The following is a 27,018-nucleotide window of genomic DNA, read 5'->3' as shown; positions in this document are numbered from 1 at the left end:
TACTGAAAAGAATTTGAGGATAGAGCGAGGATATACCTGTGCATCCGTGCTCATAGCATCTCCAACAACGTTCTTCAATCTTCTTTCTTCAAAATACATAGAGAGAATTAATTTGTTCTTAATCACAAAAATGGGTCCTTTTGGCCAGGACGAAAGTCTGATGTTGCTCATCATTGTACTTGTCATGTGTGCCAAACTGCTGCCAAGCAGAATCAAGTAATTTCCCCTGCTCCTCTGTGTCACAGGGCAGGTAAGAGACTCAGGCGCAGACAGCAAGACACAACAAACGACTGGGTACAATAAAAATTATTTATTACAAGAAATATTATAATACCGAAAAAAGCAAGGAACTGACGTCACTAGGGGGTATGTGGGAGTCTAGTCTGGAGTGCAGGCTGCAACAAGAAGCTAGGGAATACAAGAACAAGAAGCAGCTATCTAAGCTGGGACTAGACAGCAAGCTAAGTTAATACTAACACAAAATCAAATGGATTGTAACTACACACAGAATGCTGTAGCTGACCAGGACTTGGCAACACCTAGATGGAAAGACTTAAAGCTACATGGATTTAGATAACTGTGCCAGTGGCACAGTAACAGAATACACATGCAACAAAACTCTACAGACACCAACACAGCAAAAACACACTGCATATGTTGCGCAAGCACTGCTATGACTATCTTGTGTGCAGCGCGTAATGACATAAATAAAGTTGTATCGCTGTTGAGGGGGCCGTGACAAGTCATCCACAGATGATGTGAAGGTTATTGTCTCACTACCTATGGCTTCCATTTCAATGGTATGCCATCCTGATGATTTAATGATGGGTTTTGATAAGAAATGCTATCCCAGAGTGGGCAAGATTGAGTAAAGAGGGTTGTCCAACTTGCTCAAGTATCTCATCTCTCTAATGACCAGCATGATGACATTAAAAAGCTCATAAATGATTTCCCTTGTGTGTTTAAAGACGTTCCCTCAAAGATTTCTGTCGTATCTCATGCAATTATCCTGACTTACTCAAGCCTGTACATTAATGCATATTGTGTTAGTCGAGCTAAATGGGAAATCATGAAGGAAGAGGCTGACTGTATTGTGCAAAATGGAATGCCAAACTCAAGGCATTTACCTTGCCTTTTATCTAAAAGGCAAGGTAAAGTCTGATGGAAGCTCAAGATTTTGTACTGACTTTCAAATATGAATGCTGTAACTTTCCAGATACGTATCAGTTGCCTCTTGATGACTGCGTCAAAAGAATTGGTCCTGCTTCATGTATCAGCAAACTTGACGTGTTAAGGTAAATTTGCAAGTTCCTTTATGTGTGCTTCTAAAATTTCAGATTTTGTGACCCCAGCTCATGTCTTGTGCTACACAGTCTCCTTTTGAGTGCTGAAAGCATGACTTGTATTACAACAACATCTCCCCTCAAAAAAACTACAGTGAGGTATAAAGATTGGTGATGATGTTTAATGTTCTATTTCACTGACTCCCTGCGGATCACCCATGTATTTACAGCACATTTCAGAAGTTCTAACTGCTCCTAAACACACTCTCAGAGAGAATTTGCATATCCAGGGCTGTTAGCACTAACTTGGCTCTCACTGAGTCAAGTCTCTGTAATTTTGGGGGGTTTCCTTATTTCATCTCCCAGACACAGAAGTGCTCCTTCCTTTCCTGAATCTGTTTTGATATGCTACCACAATACCTCTATTTTCCAAGAAGTAGATAAAGTTTTATTTTATTCCAAGGTTCCATTAATTTACAGATATGTGGTGTTAAGGCAACTGATCTGTAATTTCCAGGTCTGGTGATATCTTCTTCAGGTTTCCTCTATGGAAAAAATACCTTTTTTCCAGCTTCCTGGAAATCTTCTCCCATGCTACACTCATACTGCAGAAATAGTTTCTCCAAACTTTCTAGGATTTTTCACATGCTATAACATATTTCATCTTTACCAAGTGGTCTTACCTGTTTTTTTCCCCAGTGTTCTAAGTGGCTGATATTTATGTAGATTTTTTTTGTTAATGCACATGGGAAAATAGTGCCAAAAAGATCTGTGTCTGTGGGAAGATGTGGTCCATTGATATGCACTGAAAATTTGTATGAAATTTGTAGCACTGGTTTTGGACTTGAAACTGTAAAAATTTACATACATCGTTACAATTATTTTTTTAAACACAAAACCTTAGATAAACCATTATACCACTTTAGAAGGAAAAACAGTGCAAAAAAAAATGCAAGATTCAACTTTATTGCCATTGCACATTTAGAGTGAAGATAGGGGACACCCTGGACAGGTCACCAGTCTATCACAGGGCTACACAGAAAGACAAACAAGCACACTCACATTCACACCTATGGACAATTTAGAATTATCAGTTAATCTCAGCATGTTTTTGGACTGTGGGAGGAAGCCAGAGTACCCAAAGAAAACCCATGCATGCACAGGGAGAACATGCAAACTCTATGCAGACCCAGGCTGGGATGTGAACTGGAGATCTTCAAGCTGTGAGGTGACAGCGAAAACCACAGAGGCATTGTAGAACCCATACTATAATCAGACAAATCTATAAACATAAAGTCTAGTGGTCAAATATAGTCAACCCCTGCTGGAACTTGGAGCTGTTACAGGTGTCACCACAAAGAGCGATATATGAGTTCTGATGCTTAATTTGTGTATATTTTCTACATGTACCTACATTAATCATCCATGAGCACCATCCCGATTAAGCTATATTGTAATTACCTACTTTATTTTAATATAAAGTCAATTCTGTGACTTTCTGAACAAATTAGCAGTCAATCCAATGCCATAATTAAAACAATGAACTGATGCTACTGAAAGGTATTATAATATATTAGTAACTGAAAGACAACAAACTACTATAGCGTCCTTTGTGCCATAAAGACCAATTCCCCCAAAAATAGAAAAAAAAATCACATCAGTGATCTGTAACACATTACTGTTGTAGTGGGTGACATGTTTTTCTTTACTGTGAACACGCATTGCAGTTTATTTTGAATCAATTTAACAAACCTCTTTCTTCTTCAAGGAAATACTCACAAGAGCACAAAATCTGGATTTGTCACAGAAAATAATCCTTATCTGATGCATTATTTTCTCGTGTCAATAATTCTTGGTAAATCTACAATTGGGGATAATGAAAATAATGTAGTTCTTTTAAACAATTATACAACATCTCTTAGTTTAAAAAAAAAATTAAAAATACAGTTTAGTCGAAACCAGTGAGCTTGGAGAAGCTTTAGGTAGAGAAGTCTGAAGGTATTAAGAGACAGATTGACTCATTATTGGTTTTGATCTTAATAATAAAATAATGCAAGCATGACTTAATAATAAACATTACATTGATACATTTACATTCTGAATGGTTATGTCATATGCTCCAGTGCTATTCAAGTTTACACATTAATATACTCTTCTGTTGTAAACAGTGCTGTTCATAATTGGTCTTCCAGTATTATGACATCTTCAATGAAGATAGGGCTTCTTAACGTCTCCTGTGTCTCCAGTGATCGTCATCGACCTTTTCTTATCTGTGACTGTAAACAAAAAAAAGTCTCACTGCTGACTGATAAAGTTCAGAATACAACTTGCTTAAATCAGCTGATGCTTAAAATACTGTGAATTTGTTAGTTTTAACCCAAGTCAACCTAAAATTGCTGTTCTACTCTGCAGAACACCTGATAAGTTTTCATCTTAATTGACTTGAGCTGAATAAGTTTTTTTAAAAATTAGAATAGCAATCATATATTTTAAAAAGTATGTACAATGGGAACAAACTTTTAAGAAATCATTTCTTCTGATTATGTTACAGTATGAACTGATATCTAATTTTACTGTACATACCAGGTATGGATCTGTAACTATATGGAATTTATCATTTTTTTCAGTGTTTTAGATATTGGGCATTGTATACCTTTTAGGTACAAGACTGCAGACTACATTCATTTGTAAATAGCACCTAACAGTATTTGTAATATATCAGCAGTGGTACTGTCATGTCACAGCAGCAACTTTTTGACATTTGAATCTTCTAGATGGAGTGCCTTGCTGGGACAAGCTCCAATCATTCCATAGATGGATGGATGTATATTGTGTCATGAAAGTAAATGAAATGGCAGGTGAGGGTGATCAATAATAACATTAATACAAATGTAGTGAATAGACCATTAACCCAATTGCAGCAGTGACTCCTGTCAAAAGTGACAAGCAGCAAGAATAGCATTCGCTGGCTAATGATTACTGGAGGGTGAGGGTGAGGGTGTGGGCATTTCTTGTCACAAATACAGCGCCTGTATAGACAACAAATACTCCACTTATTCCAAGGTTAAGTCTAATCAGTATGTATTGAGCACTTGTCTGGTTGACTGTCTGAACCATAAACTAAGGTTCAAATGGCATTAAAAAGTCACAAAAATTACACCAATTATCAGAGTCACAAACTGAAAACAGTAAGAATTGTCAAGTCATCTGTGACAAGCCATGTCATTGAAAAACATAATCAAAATTGAAGGTTAATATCAAGATATTTTATCAAAATCACTATATTTTGTTAAAATCACAAAAATGTGTCAAAAAATACACCATTTGCACTAACCAAACTGTAGAAAACCAACAAACAAAACAAAATCTGTGCTCTTAAGTGTAACAGAGAAACCATTAGTGACTCAGCTGTACCAGTCACATGACAAAAATTCTTGAATTTTTTAGTTGAATTTGGCTGAAGTGCAGGCTGTGCACAGAGGAGATAGGTGTCAAGAATGGGAACAAATAAGGAGCAAAAATATCGGTAGTATGCAGTTACCATCCTTATCAAGGTTTTGTAGCACATGGGCACATGTTGTACATAATGATTCCATTTATTTTTTTAAAAAATTCTCATTTTTTATTTTGTAAAAATAAGTACATTTAACGATTCATAATTTATGGCATTATAATTCTGTTTGGCTTCACAAAATCATTTTTTTTTAAAATCAGGTTTGTGCTGTTTCTATAGAGGTGCAGGGCCTTATATTGCAGTGAAAAATAGGCCAGTGTGAGGAAAAATGTGACAGGAGCAAAAAACACACAGAAACTTCTTGGAGTTTAGAGAGTTAAGCTGCTGTTGATTGAAGGCCGCTCAAGTGAACTTTCCCTAAACTCAACTACATTTACAGCAGTTACTGTAAGTAAGCCACCAGGGTTTTCCAACACTTTTACAGGGCATAAACCGTTTCTTTAGGCTTACAGATTACAATACTCGCTGGACTTTTGCTACATATTGTAATAAAAGTACGGAGGAGGGTCAGCAGTTGAAGTAATATAGAATGATTCAGAAATAGAGAAGTAAGATAATATTACGCAAGCTATGATGACTTTTTTTCACTTTCAATGTTTGAACAGCTTAAAGCAAAAACCCTCCATTAGACACAGTGCAGTGCATTGTAGGACATACTGTACTGAGTTACAAAATGTGTCTCTCCACCTGCCTGCCTTGAGACTGCTTGCTCATAGAGAATCCAAAAGGAACTTTGGATTGTTGGGTTCTCTGTTTAAAATTTGTAAGGTTACTTACTCTGGGAAGTCATATGAAGTGACATATTATGTGAATTGGTGCTATATTAATATTACTGAACTGAATTTAACTGTTCAATTGAACTTAATCCGGTGATTTTGTCTGTTTTCCAGAAAGCCTTTCATTCATTTCACTTCATTTCCTTGAAAGCTATGACATTGCCATATGTTCATTGATACACAGCACACAATCAGTAGTTCTTAAGTGTTTTAGGGACATCAGACAATTCGAACTACTAGTATAAAATATTCCACTTCCTGTCAGCACTGTGTAAAACACGTAATCTGAAAAAAACTCACCAGTTTCCACCTCAGGATCTTGATCCACTCATCTGCCTCCACACCCGTCTTTGCACAAAGATAAAATGTCCGCTTAGCAAACACTAAGCTGTGAACAAGCAGAGATTTAAAGAATTACGCAAGTGAAAAGAAGGGGAAGACGTGCATTACAGTAGCTTATGGTGTTCTGATACATAAAAGCAGTATGTGTGTAATCCAAAGTACGGCCACAAAGGGCCAAACATATAATTTATAATTTCCCATAGAACACTCACAAACACAAATAATAAACTCATTTAGAACTAGATGTTAGATACAGTGGTGGGTCCTTGATCTTGCTGCCAAACTGACCTTATTTAGAAGGTGGCCAAATAATTTCATCTTTTGCTTTTCCATATGTGATTTCATGTTTTAAGGTTACCATGTGGTCTATCTCAGCAGTTTTCTCAACTGGAAAGAATAAATCCAGTATTTCTCAAATCTGTATTAAAATAACATGAACACTAAAACAAATTTTGAATGGTGTAAGCCTTCTTTATGTTCATACTGTCCACTGAGAGATCAGTTTATCTGCTGTCCTATGACAAAAACACTGTAAACCCCTAGCTTCACCTTTCACTGACAATAAAAGGAGTAACACTTTCTGACATTGTAGGAACCATGTTTGACTGATGAAAAATTATGTTCCTGCTGAATTCAGAACAAGACAAGAAAAATAATAAAAATCAGCACTTCCTGTTTTGACAAACAGATTAAGACATTGTGTAACTCCTTTTTCAAGCCGTGGCTGCTTTTTAGCTCATGTGTATTTCTCATTCTCTTCCCCCAGCTTTCTTCCGCATTTTAACTATTCAAACTTCCTCTTTTTCAAACAACACATGTCAGATTTTCTGCCATGGGGAAGTACACCTCATAAAAAAACACCTATGACGCATCGGATCGCAGTGTTCTGATCTGGTGTCATCATAGCGTTGGTGTCATCTAATACATATTGTAAATTTTTTGCTTCTCTTAGGTCATTATATACATTTTCCTGTTATCTCTTTAATATATCATATGTATGTCTCATTAATTTTTTTCTGTGGTTTCTCATATGCCGTTGAGATCACTATATGTGGCAAAAAAAAAAAATTACTAATGGGAATGCAAGGTCCAGTTGCTACAGCTAAGACAATGGGCTCATCTCTGTACTTTTCCTCAGTGTTGCATTTTACAATACTGATTACACCAGATTTTGTTATAGAGATCGGAATATATTTGGACAAACTGAAGTATTTGTATTTGGTTCCAAATACTTTAGAAACACACTATTTAACCAATATTGCTAATCTACATTGCTTTAGCCTCCAGTGCTGTTGTGAGGAACCTTGGAGTTATTTTTAATTAGGATGTGTCCTTTAACTCCCTCATAAAACAAGGGTCCTTTTTTCATCTGCACAATTCTATAAAGGAAAATAACATCCTGTCTCGGAGTGAAACTGAAAAACTAGTTCATCCATTTGCTATTTCTAGGCTGGACTATTGTATTTATTACTATCAGAATGTCAGTGATGACAGTGTTTCCCCTAGGATTTTTTTCAGCAGGCTCTCTGGGGAGCCATGACGTGTAAACAAATGACATTTGACTGCAGATTTTACTTTTACAACCTATTTATTGAATGGTCAGTTGAAAATGTTTTTTTAAAGGCTGAACGTAAAAACAAAAGAAAAAAAATATTTGAACAAGCTCATCTGAAAACGCAGTCAGCAGTTACATCATGACATGTAGATATTAGCTTAATGCTATCAATAGTTTATTCACGTTAGCGACACCAAGTTGGCACCAGGCCCAGTTAACTGATGCTACCGATACGTTACCTACAGTTAGCTGGACATAAATATTGAGTGAATGTCTGTTTAACTTGTAAAATCTATTATGAGTTATCTTAAGCTAATAACTTTTCTCCGGTAAGTCGCTGCCTTATTTTTCCAAGATGACACTCCTCTGACTCTCTGACCTGGTGCCTCATTGCTTGATGTGATGTCACTTTCAAGGCTGCGCTCTCGCGACATCAATGTCGTATTAACCCGACGTTTCAAAGAGTAGATATTGAGCAAGATAGTTATCTGTAGTTTACCTTAGTACTCGTGAGCACCCGACACAGTGCAGAACTCTGGTGTGAAGGTGGAGACGTGGCAGTGGTGTATTTGCGACAAGAACAAAAAAAAATGAAAGAAAGAAATTTGAAGGAGCGGCGGCCAGGATTTAGCAGCGGCGGGCCGCTGCTGAATGAATGTAGAGGAAACACTGGATGATATTTCTGCCATATTAGCTTCACTTCACCGGGTCCCTGTAAAATTCAGAATAGAATAGAAAATTCTGTTCCTCTGTACTCCACAATGACTGAGTCTGTCTTATATTGTACCATATTATCCAAACAAAGCACTTCTCTCTCAGAGTACAAGCTTACTTGTGGTTCCTAGTTTTCCCAAAAAATTTGGCAGGTGTGCTCCAAGGCCAGCTCTGGAGTGGCAGCGTCATACTCAAGTACACCTTTGGTTGTTGTGAGCTGGTAGGGCATGGTTTAGTTGGTGTTTCCCCTCATATTCCTTCCTTCAGTGCTCTTCTAGGTTCAAGAACCTCTATTTCCCATGCATTGGGGCTCACTGCACATTTCTTGAAGTAGCACTTCAGGACATCTTTGTACCAGAGTAAAGTTCCCTGCAGAAGACACCCTTTGGTAGGGGTTTTCAGGCATTCTCCAAATGTGGCCAGCCCATCATAGTTGAGAAGCTGTAATGATGGCTTCTGGGCTGTGAGTGCTAGCTCATTTTAATACCTTTATGTCAGACACCCTGTCCTGCCGTATATTAAGAATTGCCATAGATGGCAAATCTGAGTCCTGGTGAGCATCTTGATGTCCTTTCGATAGAGCATCATAGATTTGGTGGTATAGAGCAGGCACGGTCACACAGCCGCATTATACACTTTGATGTTTGTCTGCAATTTGGCATCATGGCTTGACCAGAGAAAGCTCCAAAGGCTTTGGTCGCTGACTTGATCCTTCAGTAAACTTCCAGGTTTGTACTGTTTGCATTGGTTACTGTGCTGTCCAGGTAAGTGAAACATTCTGTGGTTATGAGTGCCTTGCCACTGACCAGTATTTTTAACCTTCCATCCTTCCACCCACTTCTAAGATGGGTGGAAGGATGGTAAAGAATTTCAGTCTTGGAAACATTGATCCAAACAAAGTGGCAGCTGTAAAGTGATTGAAAAGCAATGGCAACTGTATTTCATCTAGGTCAACAGCAACTGGGGTGAACTCATTAGCATAGAGAAGCTCTCGCACAACCACATCCCTTGTTTTAGTGCAAGCCTTGAGTCTGGAAAAACTGAAGAGCTTCCATCCATTCTGGTCCATACCTCTGATAAAAGTTGATTGCCACGGTCTCAAGGACTGCTGAGAGATAGAATGTAAAGAGTATCAGTGACAAGACACAGCCTTGTTTCACTCCATGCTTGATTTTAAAAGCAACACTGAGGTCCCCTCCAATAGACATTTTTCCCTTCATGTCATCATGGAAGAGTGTAATGATGTTAATAAGTGTCGTGGGGCATCTGTACACTTGTAGCACTTTTCACAGAGTTCCTCTGTCCATAGTATCGAAGGCTTTGGGGAATTGGATGGAGACCACATAAAGGGCTGTTACTCCTCCACTGCTTTCTCCTGGAGCAGACTCACTGTGAAGATCAAATAGATGCAAAGCCTGCCTGCTTTAAATTTTCTTTTAGGCAGTATTTCTTACAAAGGGGGTCTTCATTTTGTTTAGGACAATCTTCGCCAGGACTTTTCCGGCAGTGGATAGCAGAGAGATGCTACAGTGAATTGAACACATATTCCAATTGCTTTTTGTGTAGATTGGCAAAATTTGTGCAATTTGTCCACACAGTTCCTCTCTGACAGGTTTTATTGTGAGCCATTAGTAGGCATTTAGGTCAGCTGATCTTTATTGGTATAGCAGGTTATTGAAGTGCTCTTTCCACTGTGCTGTTATGTCCTTCAGGTCACTGCAAAGCTTGCTGTTGTGCGGCTACGCATGTCGTTTTGATCTGCCATCTCTTGTAGCTTTTCAGCCTTCCTAAACCACCAGCTGTCCATCATCTCTCTGATCTTTCTCTGCATGCTGGACTTGATTTCTTAAAAGCTGTGCAAGGCTCCTTTGTGAATTCTCTTATAGCTGGTCATTGTAGAGCTTGCACTTTCAACACTTTCATTTTCAATTTCAGCCCAGGTTGCATCTGGAGCAAGTGATGGTTGGTTGAGCATTCAGCTCGACACATTGCTTATGTTGAGAACACCTCAGGCAGGTTGTCCTTGGAGCACACAGCATAGATCTGCAGATAGTAGCGCTTAGACCTCAGGTGCATCCAGGTATAGTTCTTTTTGAGTTTGTAAAAGACATTGTTTGTAATACTCAATTTTTGTTCAGCCAAGAAGTTCAGGAGGAGGTCAACATTGGTGTTCTTCTTGCCCTTGCCAAATTTTCCAATAACACTCTTACCTGTCTTGTGATCTCCACAATACCTTGTGTTAAAGTCTCTAGAATGAGGAGGTGGTCTGCCCTTGGTACAGTGTACACCACTTTGGCAAAATCTTGGTAAAATGTTTCCTTTTCTTCTTAAGGGTACATCATTGTAGGTGCATACACACTAGGGATGGGTATCATAAAGATTTTAACTGTACTTGTAGGAGCAGATTTGAAATATGCTCTGTAAATTATATTGGTGTCAGTGGGTTTCACTTGTAATTGATTGATTGTCTATTTTACCTATATAAGGTAGGAACCTTTGTGGCTAGGTAGGGTTTCCAGCCGGAGGGGGACAAATCAGTTTTTGACCGCTAAACGCCGAACGCGGAATGCTGCATGCCGAACGGCAACTTGTGAATGGGAATTTGTGCACTTTGGAGTTTTTTGGGAAACCAATAAAGACACTGTGTTTAAGGCAAGTTAAAACGAGTTGGACTGTCATTCGTTAACAACAAATAAAAGAAGTTTAAAATCAATATGGAGGTGCACAGGGAGCCAGTGGAGGGATTGGAGGATGGGAGTTATGTGATTAAATTTTTGCGATCCCGTTAAAAGGTGAGCGGCAGCATTCTGAACCAGCTGTAGTCTCGACAGTGAGGTTTTGCTGAGTCCTGAGTAAAGAGCATTGCAATAATCTAAACGAGTGGTAATAAAAGCGTGGATCAAAATTTCAAAGTTGTGGCGAGATAAAAAAGGCTTCACTTTGGAAAGTTGCCTCAAATGTTAAAAGCTTGACTTCACAACAGCACTGATCTGGGTATCTAATTTAAAAACAGAGTCCATCTTTACACCCAGATTCATCACAACAGGGCTTACAGCTTGGGTTAAAGAGCCGAGCTCAGCTTTGACCACCCGAGTAGAGTCATTGGGAGCAAACAGCAAAACCTCAGTTTTTTGCTCATTGAAATGCAAAAAATTGTAAGCTATCCACAATTTTACTTCTTCAAAGCATTCGAGAAGGGACTTGGACTGTTTCAAAGGCAAATAAATTTGGCAGTCATCTGCGTAAAAATGAAAAGACACATCATATTTACGCAGAGCTGACCCAAGAGGCAACAAGTACAATGAAAAAAAGTAAGGGCCCAAGAACTGACCCTTGCTGTACGCCACACATCAGAGGGGCCGCAGTGGAAACAGAATCCCCAATTTGGATGGGAAAGCTTCTGTTGGACAAATACGATTTAAACCAGGCTAAAGCTAGGCCTTTTTTTCCCACCCAGTTCTCCAACCGTGACAATAAAACCTGGTGGTCCACCGTATCAAAGGCTGTTGTTAAGTCCAACAGGAGAAGAGCAACAGTATGACCAGAATCAGAAGCCTGAAGAACATCATTAAAACACTCAACAAAGCCGTCCCAGTACTGTGGCCAGTTTTGAATCCTGATTGGAAGACCTCAGAAATTCCATTTTCATTTAAAAATGAGCTCAGCTGAATGTACACAATTTTTTTCCAAAATTCTGGACACCAAAGGAAGTTTGGAAATTGGCTGATAATTGGAAAAAGCCTGTTGATCAAGGTTTGATTTCTTTAACAGAGGCTGCACCACTGCATGTTTAAAACATAAAGGGACAACACCATTGGCCAAGCTGCAATTAACAATATCCAGGACATAAGGTGCCAATGTCGGAAAGACCTCTTTAAAAAGACGAGGAGGGATCACATCAGTGGTGGAGCCTGTTATTCTCATTTGACCAAAAACTTGTTCTAAAAGATGCAGGCTGACAGGTTCAAATTGATTAAAAACAGCAGAGTAGGTTACTGATGTGCCTGGGTCATATGCAGGATGACTTATAAGGGCTCTAGTGCTCTCCATTTTGCGAATGAAAAACTACAAAAAATCCTCACATTTTCGATGGGTCCTCGGGACAGTGGGGTTCTGGAGCACTAAGAACTGTTTTAATAGTGTCAAAAAGAACATGTGGGTTGTTACCGAATATAAAAAGAATGCAGGACTTTGACAATATTTGTACCGTGATTTTAAAGGTTTCGCGAATGAAAACAGCTCAAGAATGGATTTCACTAACACCAACAATACGTCAGAGAAACTGTGAAAATAACGTAAGACAGAGTTTGTCTGCAGACCTGAAATCACTAAATCCTGCTGCTTTGTGCTCCGAAAGTGAAACTAAAATTATGAGCAACATTTTACAGGATACTCTGAATTTCATACTGAATTTATGAACACAGCCACAGTTAAACAAACAGCTGGAGAATGCTTACTTTTAATTATTAGCCTGTGTTTTTATAAGTAAATTAACTTTGAGTGGGGGCTGTTAACATACAAAACAAACCCAGGTTGCGAGGGAAGAACTACGAGCTCAGCAATCAAACTGAGCTTTTCTCTGTATGTATGTGATGAACTTTTGCTGAATATTTTCACAGACTGAGCAACAAACATTTTCTGCATCTGCTGTAGTGGTTGTAGTCATACTTTTGAAGGTCTACTAAATAAACCATTTGGACGAACCAGACTGCAAAAAAAGTAATTCTGTGCCTGTAACAGAAAATATATTAGTGACTATGCTGTGTCAAATGTCAAAAATTCAGGGACTTTTGGCTAAACTTGGCTGAAGATCTGGCTATCGAAATTTAAGCAGCATAACATCTATGGAATTTAAAGTCCTCTTTTACCAAGTCCCCTGTAGGGAAAAACATTGTGCAAGCTGATTCCATATTAGATTTTTTTATATAGGGAGATATATAAATAAATTTTGCTATTCTTTCTTTTTAATGATTAATGACATCCTAACTCTGTCCTGCTAAACAAAGGACATTTTTGTGTCATATTCATGCTGTCTCCATAGACGTGCAGGACTTTATATAACAGTGAAAAACAAGATATCAAAAACTGTCATGGTCTTGAGTTCTGGTTGCTAGTTTTGTTACTGTGATGTATTTCTGTGTGTTTTCCTTTACTGTGTCTGTTTTTGTCTCTTGTTTATCTGTGTGAGTTTCAGATCTCGTTTCGGTTAGTTCCTGTTTTATTTTTTTTACATTATTTTTCATCATGTGTTGCTTGTGTTTTTACTTCTGTTCTTTGTCTGTCTTTTCCCTCCCCCTTAGATTGCTCTGACTAGTTTCACCTGTGTCTTGTCTCCCCAATCAGTTCTGAGTGCTTAAATAGACCTTTCTCTCCCTCTGTCTTTGTCATTTCATCCTGTTGCTATCCTGTTTTCCTGCCCTCATGTTTTCCTGCCAGTTCTTTTCCTCGGGCCTATGGTTTGTGATGTTTTTCAGTTTTTTTGGATTTCTGTGGATTTTTTGGGATTTAGCTTTGTTGGAAGATCATCTTTATTTTTGGATATATATTTTACCTGGATTACTAGATGCCTTTTCTTTAATTTGTTTACCTGCACACCTCAGTTTTTTCTTTTTTTTAATTAGAGTTTGTACATTTCCACAATCTGCCTGCCATGTCTGCAGCCGAGCGTCATGAATGTCAGCTGAGTTCAGTCTGTGCCTGCTGATGTTGTCTCTGCTCAAAGTCTGTGCTCCCAGCAGACAACCAGCACAAGAAACATCAGTGTGCCATGCCTGCTGCTGCCCCTTAACATTTGGCCCAGTCCTGCCTTCACTGCCGAACTCTGCTTGACCACTAGAGGATCTCCGATTTTATCTCCACCACCGGGCTCTCGCATGGTCTCCCAATGGGTTCGAACTCCATCCACTGGCTTTCTCCCTGGTCTCACGATGAATTCTATCTCGATCATCAGTCTCCTGAGGGGCTGCACCTTCACCTGGCCAGCTACCCATCTTCCAGAGGGGGGTTCTGTAACTGTTGCCGGCCAGCTGCCCAGCTCTGCCTGTCTGATCAGCCTCTGGGCCACCCTCCAGACCGGTCCCACCAGTTTTTCCTGTCTTGATACTACCCTCTTAATGTTGTTTTTTTTTTTTTATGCCTATGTTTTTTTGTTGTTTGTTTTGTTTTTGATTCAATGTTTTTTCTGTTTTTTTAACTTAGTTTTATCCAGTCTATTTTTGCTCGTTTGTTTTGGTGCTTTATTTTAGTTTGTTCCTTTCCATAACCAGCCTGCTGTGGGTCAGGGACTGGGGTTTGTTTTCTGATGAACTTTTACAAAAACATCCAAAAACTCCTTATCTCAAAGACCCTAATGTACCACTCCTGTAGTCTGTGCTTTTCCTGTCTGTTTTCTCTCTCTAACTGTACCTTTCTGTAGCCATGGCTGGCTCAAGAGCTGCTTGTTTTTGATCAGTGGTTACTAATAAATCTGCTTGGTGTTAATTGGATGTTGTTGTCCAGTACTTATATGTTCTCTCTCCTCTGTCCTCCAATGCCAACTGGTTGATGGAATTGGCTGCCGTCCCTGAGCCTGGTTCTGTCTTGGTATACTCCCTGTAAAAAGGGAGTTCTGTTCCTTTACTGATGCCATGTGCTGCTTAATGGGGAATTGCTGAATCTTTATAATAGTGTAAGGTCTTGACCTTACTATGCCAATTGCTTTGAAATGACACATTATATAAGTTAAATATAAATTGAATTCTTCCATGCTTACTGAAAGACAGTACGGTGAGCAAGCAGACGGTGTTTCAAAATGTTTCAGCTACAAAAGTCTGAAGATGCTCCACGGCCTCAGACAATTATTTTACATCTGTATAGATTCTCAGTCATCCACGTCATGGTAATCGTAGGAGCTTCAGTAGAAATCAACTGGACCTCTCTTGTAGGTTGTTGAAGATGTTTCACATCTCATCCAAGAGGCTTCTTCATTTCTGATTGATGGGGAGCTCCAGAATATATAGTCACTCCAGGTCCCACAGCTAATTTTCGATTAACAACCAGGACTCACATGTCTCAAGGTGTGAATAGTTATGAAACCAGGTGGTCCGCCAACAATGACAGCAACCATGGCTGTGAAGCTAACAGTTTACACAACAATGGATATGAATCTGCCATGTCAGGAGTGACTCCAGATGTTAATGATGGCAAAACTTTCTGGGTACAGACCTTATCACTGCATTATAGGTGCTGATAAGTGGTGTTGCAGACCCACTCATCTGTTTAGAGATGGCTGTTCTGATTTGACATAGATGGCTTCCTTTACTCTCAAACCATCTGTCCTCTCTGTTCAAAATGTGTTCATTGCTGTCCTCAAATGAATGGCCCTTATTCTTCAGATGCAGATGGACTGCTGACTCTTGTCCTGAGGAGCTGAGCTCCTGTGCTGAACCATGTGCTTGTGAAGCTGTTGTTTAGTCTTCCCTATGTACAAGTCCTTGCATTCTTCGCTGTATTGGACTGTATATACAGCCTTGCACCACTTGTGTGCGAATGTTTTATTCTTGAGGTGAACCAGTCTAGAACTGAAGAAGCCTTTTGATAGAGGTGAAACATCTTCAAGAACATACCATTTTTAAAAATTTTTACATTTCAAATTTTTTACTCCTAAATGTCTTAATTCCAAAAAAGATTAATCCTACCAAGCCTGCTGGAAGTGTGCTCCAAAGAAAATCAAATTGTGTCATGAATTAAAAGGTCCATCAGACTTGTCTGATGTTAAGTTTTAATGCCAACTATTTCTTTATTGAAATCAATCAAATGCCATAAAGCCAAGACTGCTCTTACAACAGGCCAGGTGAACCACAGAAAACAATTATAGGTACATGCTGCTTGATTAAATAAACAGCATATCTTCTGCTAGAGAATGAAACAGACACATGTGGTTGAGTCACTTACCAGAAACAGTTAACTCTGTCCTGAGAGTAATCAAACTGGACTGCAGAGCAGGCTCTCAGATCAAGAGTTCGAATGGGCTCCTCACACTGCAACAGGCAAATACAGCTGATTACTTGTACTCACTACAAAGTGAAATGTTCTTGTTGACTATGTGGTCCAAAAAGAGGCAGCAAAAATTTATATGCTTGCCCCAGCTACATACTTAAATAGTAAAGAAGTGAAGTTGTGAAAAGCATACTTCACAGAATGTCCCAAACCTGAAAAGAGACTCACCATTTTGTCTCTGAAGTATTTAAGTTCATATCTGTTGAGTGTGAACCACCTCTGTTTCCAGTTCTGTCAAAAGGTGTAAAAGTTAATGTATTTTTAATATCACCTCAAGTTATTTGAAACACTCGACCAAACATTTCTAAATGAGTCCTGCTATGAGATTTACAACTGAAAACAGATTTCCTGATAAAAACTGATTTGGGTTCAAACAAAGAGATGCTCTTACCTTCACAACTGCTCCTTGCTTTACTAGATAGCCTTCCTTTGTGCCCAGCTGAAAAGACACACTTGATTTGAGTGGAAAAATAATTAATCTTAATTATAAAATAAATTGCGTAAAAAGTCCAATGGGTCAAGTTCAACATATTCATATTTAATTGAACCAAAATAAAGCTATTGTTCTCAGTTTCTGTCAACACCGAGGAAGCAGCCAACTTGTTTGAATAAACTTTATTGGGCAGGACAGAGTTAGCAGGAGCTTTGCACTTACATTCAGTGTGAGCACACATGGTGGATTGATCTACACGTGGACAAAATTGTTGGTACCCCTCGGTTAATGAAAGAAAAACCCACAATGGTCACAGAAATAATTTGAATCTGACAAAAGTAATAATAAATAAAAATTCTATGAAAATTAACCAATGAAAATCAGACATTGCTTTTGAACCGTGGTTCAACAGAATTATTTAAAAAAATAAACTCATGAAACAGGCCTGGACAAAAATGATGGTACCCCTAGAAAAGACTGAAAATAATGTGACCATAGGGACATGTTCAATCAAGGTGTGTCCTCTAATTAGCATCACAGGTGTCTACAAACTTGTAATCAGTCAGTCGGCCTATTTATAGGGTTACAGTAGTCACTGTGCTGTTTGATGACATGGTTTGTACCACACTAAACGTGGACCAGAGGAAGCCAAGGAGAGAGTTGTCTCAGGAGACTAGAAAGAAAATTATAGACAAGCATGTTAAAGGTAAAGGCTATAAGACCATCTCCAAGCAGCCTGATGTTCCTGTGACTACAGCTGCACCTATTATTCAGAAATTTAAGATCCATGGGACTGTAGCCAACCTCCCTGGACGTGGCTGCAGGAGGAACATTGATGACAAATGGAAGAGACGGATAATATGAATGGTAACAAAAGAGCCCAGAACAACCTCTAAAGATATTAAAGGTGAACTCCAAGGTCAAGGTACATCAGTGTCAGATTGCACCATCTGTCGTTGTTTGAGCCAAAGTGGACTTCATGGGAGACGACCAAGGAGGACACCATTGTTGAAAACAAATCATAAAAAAGCCAGACTGGAATTTGCCAAACTGCATGTTGACAAGCCACAAAGCTTCTGGGAGAATGTCCTACGGACAGACGAGACAAAACTGGAACTTTTTGGCACATCAGCTCTATGTTCACAGAAGCAAAAATGAAGCATATCAAGAAAAGAACACTGTCCCAACTACATGGTGGAGGCTTTGTTATGTTCTGGGGCTGCTTTGCTGCATCTGGCACAGGGAGTCTTGAATCTGTGCAGGGTACAATGAAATCTCATGACTATCAAGGTATTCTAGAGAGAAATATGCTGCCCAGTGTCAGAAAGCTTGGTCTCAGTCACAGATCATGGGTCTTGCAACAGGATAAAGACCTAAAACACACAGCTAAAAACAGCCAAGAATGGCTAAGAGGAAAACATTGGACTATTCTGAAGTGGCCTTCTATGAGCCCTGATCTAAATCCTATTGAACATCTGTGGAAGGAGCTGAAACATGCCATGTGGAGAAGGAACCCTTCAAACCTGAGAGAACTGGAGCAGTCTGTTCATGAGGAGTGGACCAGAATACCTGCTGAGAGGTGCAGAAGTCTCACTGACAGTTACAGAAATGGTTTGATTGCAGTGATTGCCTCAAAAGGTTGTGCAACAAAATATTAAGTTAAGGGTACCATCATTTTTGTCCAGGCCTGTTTCATGAGTTTATTTTTTTAAATAATTCTGTTGAACCACGGTTCAAAAGCAATGTCTGATTTTCATTGGTTAATTTTCATAGAATTTTTATTTATTATTACTTTTGTCAGATTCAAATTATATCCATGACCATTGTGGGTTCAGTTTTTCCTCTAGGATTTTTTTCATCAGCAGGCTCTCCGGGAGCCATGGCAACATAAACAAATGGCACTTGACTGCAGATTTTCCTTGTACAACCTATTTATTGAATGGCCAGTTGAAAATGGCTTTTTAAAGCCTGAATGTTAAAATTTAAAAAAAAAAATAATTTGAACAAGCTCATCTGAAGATGCAGTCAGCAGTTATTCATATATGGTGTGTAGATATTAGCTTAATGCTATAAATAGTTTACTCATGTTAGCGACACTGAGTTGGCACCGGTCCCAATTAACTGAAGCTACCGATATGTTAGGCTACGTAATGTTAGCTGGCCATCAATATTTTGCGAATGTCTGTTTAACTTGTAAAATCTATTATGCGTTATCTTAAGCTAATAACTTCTCTCCAGTAAGTCACTGACTTATTTTCCAGGACGACACTCCTCTGACTCTCTGACCTGGTGCCTGGATGCTGGACGTGACGTCACTTTCAAGGCCGTGCTCTCGCGAATAATTAACGTCGTATTAACCCGACGTAGAGTAGATACTGAGCAAGATAGTTATCTGTAGTCTATCTTAGTACTCGTGAGTACCCGACACAGTGCAAGACTGCTGCGAAGGTGGAGACATGCGGCAGTGTATTTGCGACGATTAAAAAAAAGGAAAATTTTTTTTGAAGGAGCAGCGGCTGGGATTCTGAATGTAAAGGAAACACTGGGGTTTTTCTTTCATTAACCGAGGGCTACCAACAATTTTGTCCACGTGTGTATACAAGGTGGGCAGAAAGGTTGCAAATTAAAAAGTGGAACGTGATTTAACACATTATGCAAGATCAATTGCAGGTTCTAGCGAATCCAACTCCCTGTTACTTTATACCAGGTGTAAATATTGGAAGTGCACTTTGTTTAGCTTTCTTATGGTCTCGGTCATTCTTGAATTCTGTTGTACTGTACATTTTTACTCCACCAAGGAGGTGAAGCCTTGGTGGAGTTATGTGACAATTGCCATTGGTTTGTCTTAGCCACATTACTCAAAAATGGATTCACAGATTTGGACGAAATTTTCAGGGAAGGTCAGAAATGACACGAGGACCAATTTGTTAAGATTTTGGCAATGATGTGGCTTATAGTCTGGATCTGAATTTTTCAAAGATTTCAGCCAACGGAAATGATATGACTGAGCAGCCTTGGCGGAGTACTGTGCTCTCGGAGTGTTTTTCTAGTTTTGGAAATAAATTCCCTTTGATTTTTACCTGTCAGTCTGTGGTTTGTGTTTGCACTGGGGTTTCTGATTGGCCATGACAGCATAGCCATAAATTGATCCAACAGGCACAGATCCCAGTTCTGACTCGGCACCTGGTTTTCCCTGTATTTATCAGGCTATAGCCAGCAAAGGACTGTTACACGACCAATCCTTGAGAAATTGAACAAGTATTATTCATACAATGTTGAACCAGTTCAGTTTACTCACTGGTCAAGTGGCTATCCGATTGGCTGAGATTGCTCAGCTGACTTTACTTCAGGTATATTCCCATCTGTGCAGGTTTAAGCAGTCCCATTGAACCCTCCTGATTCATCTCCTTTTCATGAGTCTTTTGTCTCAGTACCTTAGCACTATAATGGGGATATTGATGCTTGTCAAGCATTCCTCACACGTGTGGTGTTGGTCTTCCAAACGGCAGCCCCTGAACTAGTCCTCAAATTGTTCATGCATAACTTATCTATTTTGCTTGAATAAGGGGGTGGCATTGGAGTTTAGTGGTCTGGGAGGGGAAATGGGATAGAGCTGAAACCAGAAGTTTGCATACACTGTCTAAAAAGACACAAAACTTTTTCTCCCCTCACTGTCTGACATTAAATCAGAATAAACTTTTCCTGTCTTAAGCTCATTAAGATTATCAACATTATTTCTATTTGCTAAACACCAGAATAATGAGAAAGAGAATTTTTTGTTGCTTTCTTCAAAGTCTGAAGTCTACATATACTAAGATTACAATGCCTTCAAACTATTTGGGAAGGCCCAGATGATGATGTCACAGCACTGAAAGATTTTGATAGGGTAATTGACAACATTTGAGTTACTTTGAGGCACATCTGTGGCTGTATTTTAAGGCACACCTCAAACACACTGCTTCCTTGTGTGACATCATGGGAATATCTAAAGAAAGAAAACAATTGTGGACTTTCACAAGTTTGGTTCATCCTTGGGTACAATTTCCAGATGCCTGAAGGTTCCACGTTAATCTGTTCAAACAACTATATGCAAGTATAAACACCATGGGAATGTCCAGCTATCATACCGCCCAGGAAGGAGATGGGTTCTGTGCCCCAGAGAGGAACATATTTTGGTGCGAAATGTGCGTATCAAGCCCAGAATAAAAGCAAAAGACCTTGTGAAGATGCTGGCTGAAGTTGGTAAGAGAGTGTCATTATCCACAGAGAAACGAGTCCTGTATCGGCAGGCTACTCGGCGAGGAAGAAGCCATTACTCCAAAAGCAACATGAAAAAGCCCACAATATGCACACAAAGCCCTTAATTTCTGGAGACATATCCTGTGGTCTGATGAAACTAAAACTGAACTGTTTGACCATAACAACCATTGTTACATTTGGAGGAAAAAGGGGGAAGCTGCAAACACCAGAGTACACCATCCCATCTGTGAAGTATGGGGGTGGCAGCATCATGTTGAGAGGGTGTTTGCTTTAGGAGGGACTGGTGCACTTGGCATCATGAGGAAAGAACATTATGTGGAAATATTAAAGCAACATCTCAAGACATCAGCCAGGAAGTGGACACAAAGGGTCTTCCAAATGGAAAATGACCCTAAACATACCACCAGCTTAGTTACTGTGGCTTATAGACAACAAAATCAATGTTTTGGAGTGGCCATCACCAAGCCCTGATCTCAATCCCATAGAAAATTTGTGGGGAGAGCTGAAAAGACTTGCGTGAGCATGGCTGCCTACAAACCTGATTCAGTTACACCAGTTCTGTCAGGAGGAATGAGCCAAAATTCCAGCAAACTATTGTGAGAAGCTTGTGGAAGGATACCCAAAATGCTTGACCCCAGTCATGCAATTTATAGGCAATGCTACCAAATATGAAGGAAATGTATGTAAACTTCTGACTTTGAAGAAAGTAATAAAAATTTCTCAAAAAAATCTCTCATTTTCCTGGAATTTAGCAAACAGTAATAATTTTGGTCATCCTAACTGATCTAAAACAGGAAAAGTTTAGTCTCATTCAATGTCAGACAGTTAGAAAAAAAAGGTTGTGTCTTTTTATACAGTGTATGTAAACTTCTGGTTTCAACTGTAGCTCAGTTCCTATAAGGCCTTCACCACTGAGATGAAAGTGTTTGACCATCCATTCCAAGGCAAGACAAGTCAGTACCTTCACCCATCTTGTGTCCACCATTGATTCTGGCAACTCCAGAGTCCAAGCAATTAGTGCATGCCCAGCTGCACCTAAAGGTAATAGTTCGCCACAGAGACACCAACGCTATTCAGGGGGTACTGCTGAGCCAAACTCTTTGTCTGTTTACCTTCACCTTTAGCTTTCTGATTCTCTCTTTTGGTGTAACCAGACATTAACTGTCACTGCCCTTGTTGGTGTGGGGGTGAAAGAAAGCTTCATGGACCGCAACTGGGCAGTACAACTGGAGATTGAGGCAGAGACCCTTTTCGAAGTCCAAGCATTAACTGGCCAGCTTCTAACTGGTTCCCAAGTTAGCAAGAAACTGTAACAATTACCCTTCTGCATTGCATTTTAGCAGTCAATAGGAGACACTCCTGTTTTGCTTCATTGACTCTCATCTCTCTCCCCTGGTTTTGGGGATATCTCAGGTTTAAAAAAACATTCCATAGACTGGTCTGTGGGGAGGACTGTTACATGGAACTGTGCTTGACATGCTTCCTGCCTTCTCTCTAGTCTAGCCCCAGCTGCACCTGTTTCTAATCCTGTGCCGAAGCCCTCAAACCAATCTGGTGTTCTGCTAGTGTTTTGTTTTCTCAGTAACCATCAAACATCAGAAAAAATGCCATGGTGCATTTGATAGAAAAAAATGTCATCTACTTGAAACATGAAATTGCATAGCACAATAACCCTTCAAACAACTTCTAATAATTTCCTATGTGTGCTTTTAATTGTTTATTAGTGAATTCCAAAGCCCCGGAAATTCTGTTTAGAATGATAATGATTTGTAATGATAATTTGCATAACTATAGACTATATATATATTTGGTGGAAAATTGAAATATGTTTTCAAAGTTACCAGATGACCTGTTTTCACACAGTGATTCATCAAAGCATGTAAACCATCTATTTAATATTGTGTAGGTCATCATCATGCCGCCACAATAGTTCTGAACCATAGGTAAATGGACCTGGGAACACTGGGTGTGTCCTGTGGTGGCACTGGGATACTGACAGTACATCCTTTCAGTTTTGATAAGGTGGAAAAAAGCCAATATTTGTTTTTCTGATCTGTCTGGCCTGGTGATAAAGATAAGAAAATGTAATTCAAAATTCTGCCAAATATCTCTGGAGTTTAGTCCAGCTTTGGTCAATGTGGCCTCACAACTGACCAAATGTGGGGATGTTTGACAGGTGGATTGATAGGTGGACACAAAACAGCCCAAGATTCAATCATGCAGCAAGCAAGCAAAGCAAGCATCCATGCTCACAACAATACTACTAATAAAAATGTATTGAAATGTTTTCATTGTCTTTTGGTTTATTCATTTTTTTCATCAGGAAGAACTTTGATACCTGCTTGACCAGCATGAGAGCATGTGACAGAGCCTGAAAGTGAGTGAAATGCAGGGCTGCCTGCCAACTCCCATGTCCAAAGCATGAGAGTTGGCAGGCCAGTATTTTTGGCTGAAGAAAAACACTTCATTTCCTTCAGATAGAGAACAGCTCTAATCCCTATACACAACGCTTCAACATATGGAGAAATTCAAAGTTTGACAGGACTACTAAGCCTGGTTTAGATTGCTAACCTATGATTGGACAGTTGCTGTTCAGTGGCAGGGTTTAGCAAACAATCATATAACTGATATAACTAACATCTTCATAACTTGTAGAAATGATGGCCAAACTATAGAGAGAATGTTCACCATGTAATCCAGAATTATCTTTTAAATCTGACTTGCAAAGAAAATTGATTATGAACCATTGTGTAGGTTATTTTGGTGTCATCACATCACAGCTGTATTTTGATATATTTTGACATTAGCTGTTTACAGGTGTTTACACTAATTGTCATACCGATGGTGCATTTGCCACCAGATCATTTTCTGTGCGGCCTGTCTGTATGGCTGTGTGAACTCGCACAGATTCATAAATGGATGGCTCTTCCACACACAAAGGGTATGGGCTCTTCAGCACAATGAGGGTTCCTGGTTCAGAGACAGAAATGAGGTTACATGCCTGACTACATGACATTACAGCAGAAAAGACAATAGCCATCAACACAACGAACATACATTTTGGTTGTGTTTAAAATTGGAAAATGTGCAGGGGGAGATAATCACAACAATGCTGGAGTGTGGTTCAATGTTTCAGCTGTGTAATCTGAATGCGTGCAGCATCCAAACAAAAAAGTATGGAGTTTTAAACAATCATGTATCATGTACTTAGGCACTGTTGCTGACCATCAGATTGTATGGATTTCTCCTAATTAACCCCAAAACATACTTAGCTACCTAAGATACCTAAGACTTGTCTCTGAGATATATATTTTTTATTTGTGAAATGATATTGTGTAGTTGCAGTAAAAAGTAGTTGGCAAATCCTGTCGTCATCCACGGACGACAAAAAAATGAAAAATAAAAAAAAAAAAAAAAGAAATCGCTCAACGTTATTCTTTTCTCTTCAAATCCCACTTCAAGCCAATTTCTGAGTGGCACTGATATTGAAGTGGTTAATGGTATGCCACTTCTAATACAGTGACATTTGCTGCTTTCACTATAGAATTATGTTCCTGCTCTTATATGGTGCGTTGCTTGTATTCTACCTCTATCTTTGACAGGTCCCTAGGTCCCTGTCAAAGATAGAGACAAACCTACATCCTTACATAAGAGGCTGTATGTTGGGCTCTGAGCATGGGTGAACTGGATGTCTCCTGTATGAACACAGATGGACTATCAGAGGCGCTGCTGTTCTGTTAACTGTTTTGCTAGCATGATATTCACTCTATGCCTTCTGTGTAAACATGGTGTCAAAGACACAGGATTCTGAAGCAAAAAATTGCACATCTTTTGATAAATCATACATATATCATAACAAAGAAAGAAAAAAAGAAACAAACATTTTACTTTATAAGCTCGTAACATGCAGCTGTTAGTGAAGTTCAAGTTCTACATACCTGTGTCACTGCCCAACAGGGGCTGGTTAGCAAAGTGGTTGACAAAATCTTGAAGGGTTGCAAACTTGTTAAACCCAAATGCATAGCCACTGTCTTTGCGTGTCACCTGAAAATGCTTTACTGAATCCTTAGCCCTATATGTCAAATGAAAAACAAACATTTGATGTTGCACTTTTAAAGTCTGTAAGAATACAGTAAACTTTTCACATTTGTGCATGTTATTTCTTTTTTCTTCAAAGTGAGCTGAATGACAGTCTTGAGATTTAGCTTAAAATTTGTTTCTTATCTTGGAAATGGTCAGTGTAAATATCACGACAGAAGGTTTTACTGCAACAAACAGCAAAGGCTGTTTCTTTAGAACTTTCCATCACTCTCACTGTGGCTTGTATACAATGCAAACAAATAAAATGATAACACAGACTGGGTGCTGAATACATTAGATATGGAAAACAAGCATACCAATACAAGTACCAGTGATCAACTGTTTATGGTGTTACCACTGTTAAACTAATCAAAACTATTGAGACTGACCTCACAGACAGGGCAAAGTAACCAGGTCCCTCATTACTGTTTCTCAGGAGGTAACTTCCATCTGTCCCATTGGACAAGAGAAGGGCTTCTGCAGCATGGCGGGACAGGTCACCATGGTACCACCTTCAACAAATAATAATAATAATATAAGCTGAGAAGCAATCATTTCACATGATTAAAAACAGTTCACTTAATAGCGACATTCCACACATTTATGATGAGAAACCTTTGCATTCTAACTTATGAGTTATACATGTTCTGCTTCTCAGGTCAGATATTGGTACAATATTGTGCATGGTGTGATTATTTCCTCCATCAGTCTCTGTGTGGCGGTGTCAGACTGTAGACTGAATTGGGGGTCACGGTGGTTTGGGGACTGGGAAATCGTTTACCTTTTTTTTCTTTTTTTTTGTAAAAAAACAAATATTATGCTATGCACCTTCCCCCTAGATGGGTGCATAACACAGGCCTGGAAAATGTCCTCGACAGCTGGAAGTTGGGTCCCAATGATGTTTTGGGCCATCTGGATGACCGTCAGCAGCACTTTCTGTTCTCTCCTGGTACAGCTGGCAATTACCATGCTGTTATGCAAACTAGTCAAGAGAAGTGAAAGATCTTCATTTGCATTAAGATCTTTTGGGATTGTGTAAATTAAAACAAAGAACACTATAGCTCAATAGTAACAAACACAATATTCAAAAAGTGTTTATCCTATTTTTAGTCAGGTACAGATTTATCTGTTCCCCTTTTATACCAGAAACAGTCTGAAGCTCAAACAAAACCAGCGCCACCTTTGGATTTCAAACTGGAGTGCATCAGTGTGTCTATTGTTTCTGAAGGTTTAAAGTTATCACACTGTATAAGACAGTTATGTTCCCACAACTTCAACTCTAACTTCAGTCAGTGGTACAGTGTAACCACACCTTCCATTGAGGAGTAGCTGAGAGAACCAACAGCTTCTGTGTTCAACCTTTTAGTTTCAGAGAATGACAACCAGACTGTTGCAATTAAGACACTTTGTGGGGAAATAGAGGTGAATTTAGATTTTAGAGGTCACAATGGGACAAGAAATTGTTCATTACAGTTACTTTAAGGTTTGGGATGACTTGCCTGGATGTAAAGCTTTTTCTTCTTTTCTTACTGTATTTATTTAAACATTAAATAATTACAATAGGACCACAGAATTTCATGAATCTAATTTAAAAATGCAGATTGTTTAAAACAGTCAATATACTGTTGACCTCTTGGTGATTACTGGTAAAAGCATAGTCTCTCAACACAGCTAACAATGTGAGTTTATATTACTGGTTATGATGCCTTATACACCAATCAGGTATAACATCATGACCATACTGTGTTGGTCCCCTTTATGCTGCTAAAACTCCTCTGACCCAACGGAGCTTGGACACAGGACCTCTGACGTCTGATGGTAGCAGTGAATTCTGTGGCTGTGAGTTGCACAGTCAGACCTACTATCCTACTAGTGTGTGCTGCTGCTGCTGAATAAGATCCCAACACTGTGTGTGATAACTTTGTTTGCCACTAAATATTCGGTGGTTGTATGAGGCCACAGTTCATATTCATGTGCAAAAAGACCCCTGCCCTCTAATAGTATTGTTGTGTCTGTGGTCTAAT

At 39.2% G+C, this 27,018-nt stretch overlaps 1 protein-coding gene across 4 annotated transcripts in view; it reads right to left on the bottom strand.

Moving 5' to 3' along the window:
• Nucleotides 1–2,228: 2,228 nt before the first annotated feature.
• Nucleotides 2,229–27,018, bottom strand: part of dapp1 (dual adaptor of phosphotyrosine and 3-phosphoinositides) — a 31,835-nt gene continuing 7,045 nt past the window's right edge. The window contains exons 2-10 of one of the 4 annotated variants that reach the window (XR_008599980.1): nucleotides 25,384–25,506; nucleotides 24,853–24,986; nucleotides 23,754–23,884; nucleotides 16,613–16,660; nucleotides 16,390–16,452; nucleotides 16,117–16,202; nucleotides 7,970–14,775; nucleotides 5,874–5,961; nucleotides 2,229–3,559 (exon numbers count right to left, since the gene is read on the bottom strand). Coding sequence is in view for 2 of the 4 variants with exons in the window: in XM_035947217.2 (XP_035803110.2) it covers nucleotides 3,536–3,559; nucleotides 5,874–5,961; nucleotides 14,686–14,775; nucleotides 16,117–16,202; nucleotides 16,390–16,452; nucleotides 16,613–16,660; nucleotides 23,754–23,884; nucleotides 24,853–24,986; nucleotides 25,384–25,506 (787 nt within the window). In the remaining 2 variants the exon portion in view is untranslated. Of the gene's footprint in view, nucleotides 3,560–5,873; nucleotides 14,776–16,116; nucleotides 16,203–16,389; nucleotides 16,453–16,612; nucleotides 16,661–23,753; nucleotides 23,885–24,852; nucleotides 24,987–25,383; nucleotides 25,507–27,018 lie in introns of all 4 variants that reach the window. The other 3 variants (XM_035947217.2, XR_008599981.1, XM_023268460.3) reach the window with 3 other exon arrangements.

This window comes from Amphiprion ocellaris, chromosome 20 (assembly GCF_022539595.1).
Source record: "Amphiprion ocellaris isolate individual 3 ecotype Okinawa chromosome 20, ASM2253959v1, whole genome shotgun sequence".
Taxonomy (NCBI): domain Eukaryota; kingdom Metazoa; phylum Chordata; class Actinopteri; family Pomacentridae; genus Amphiprion; species Amphiprion ocellaris.
Note: the sequence above shows the minus strand (reverse complement) of the source record. Positions and strands in the feature narration are given on the sequence as shown.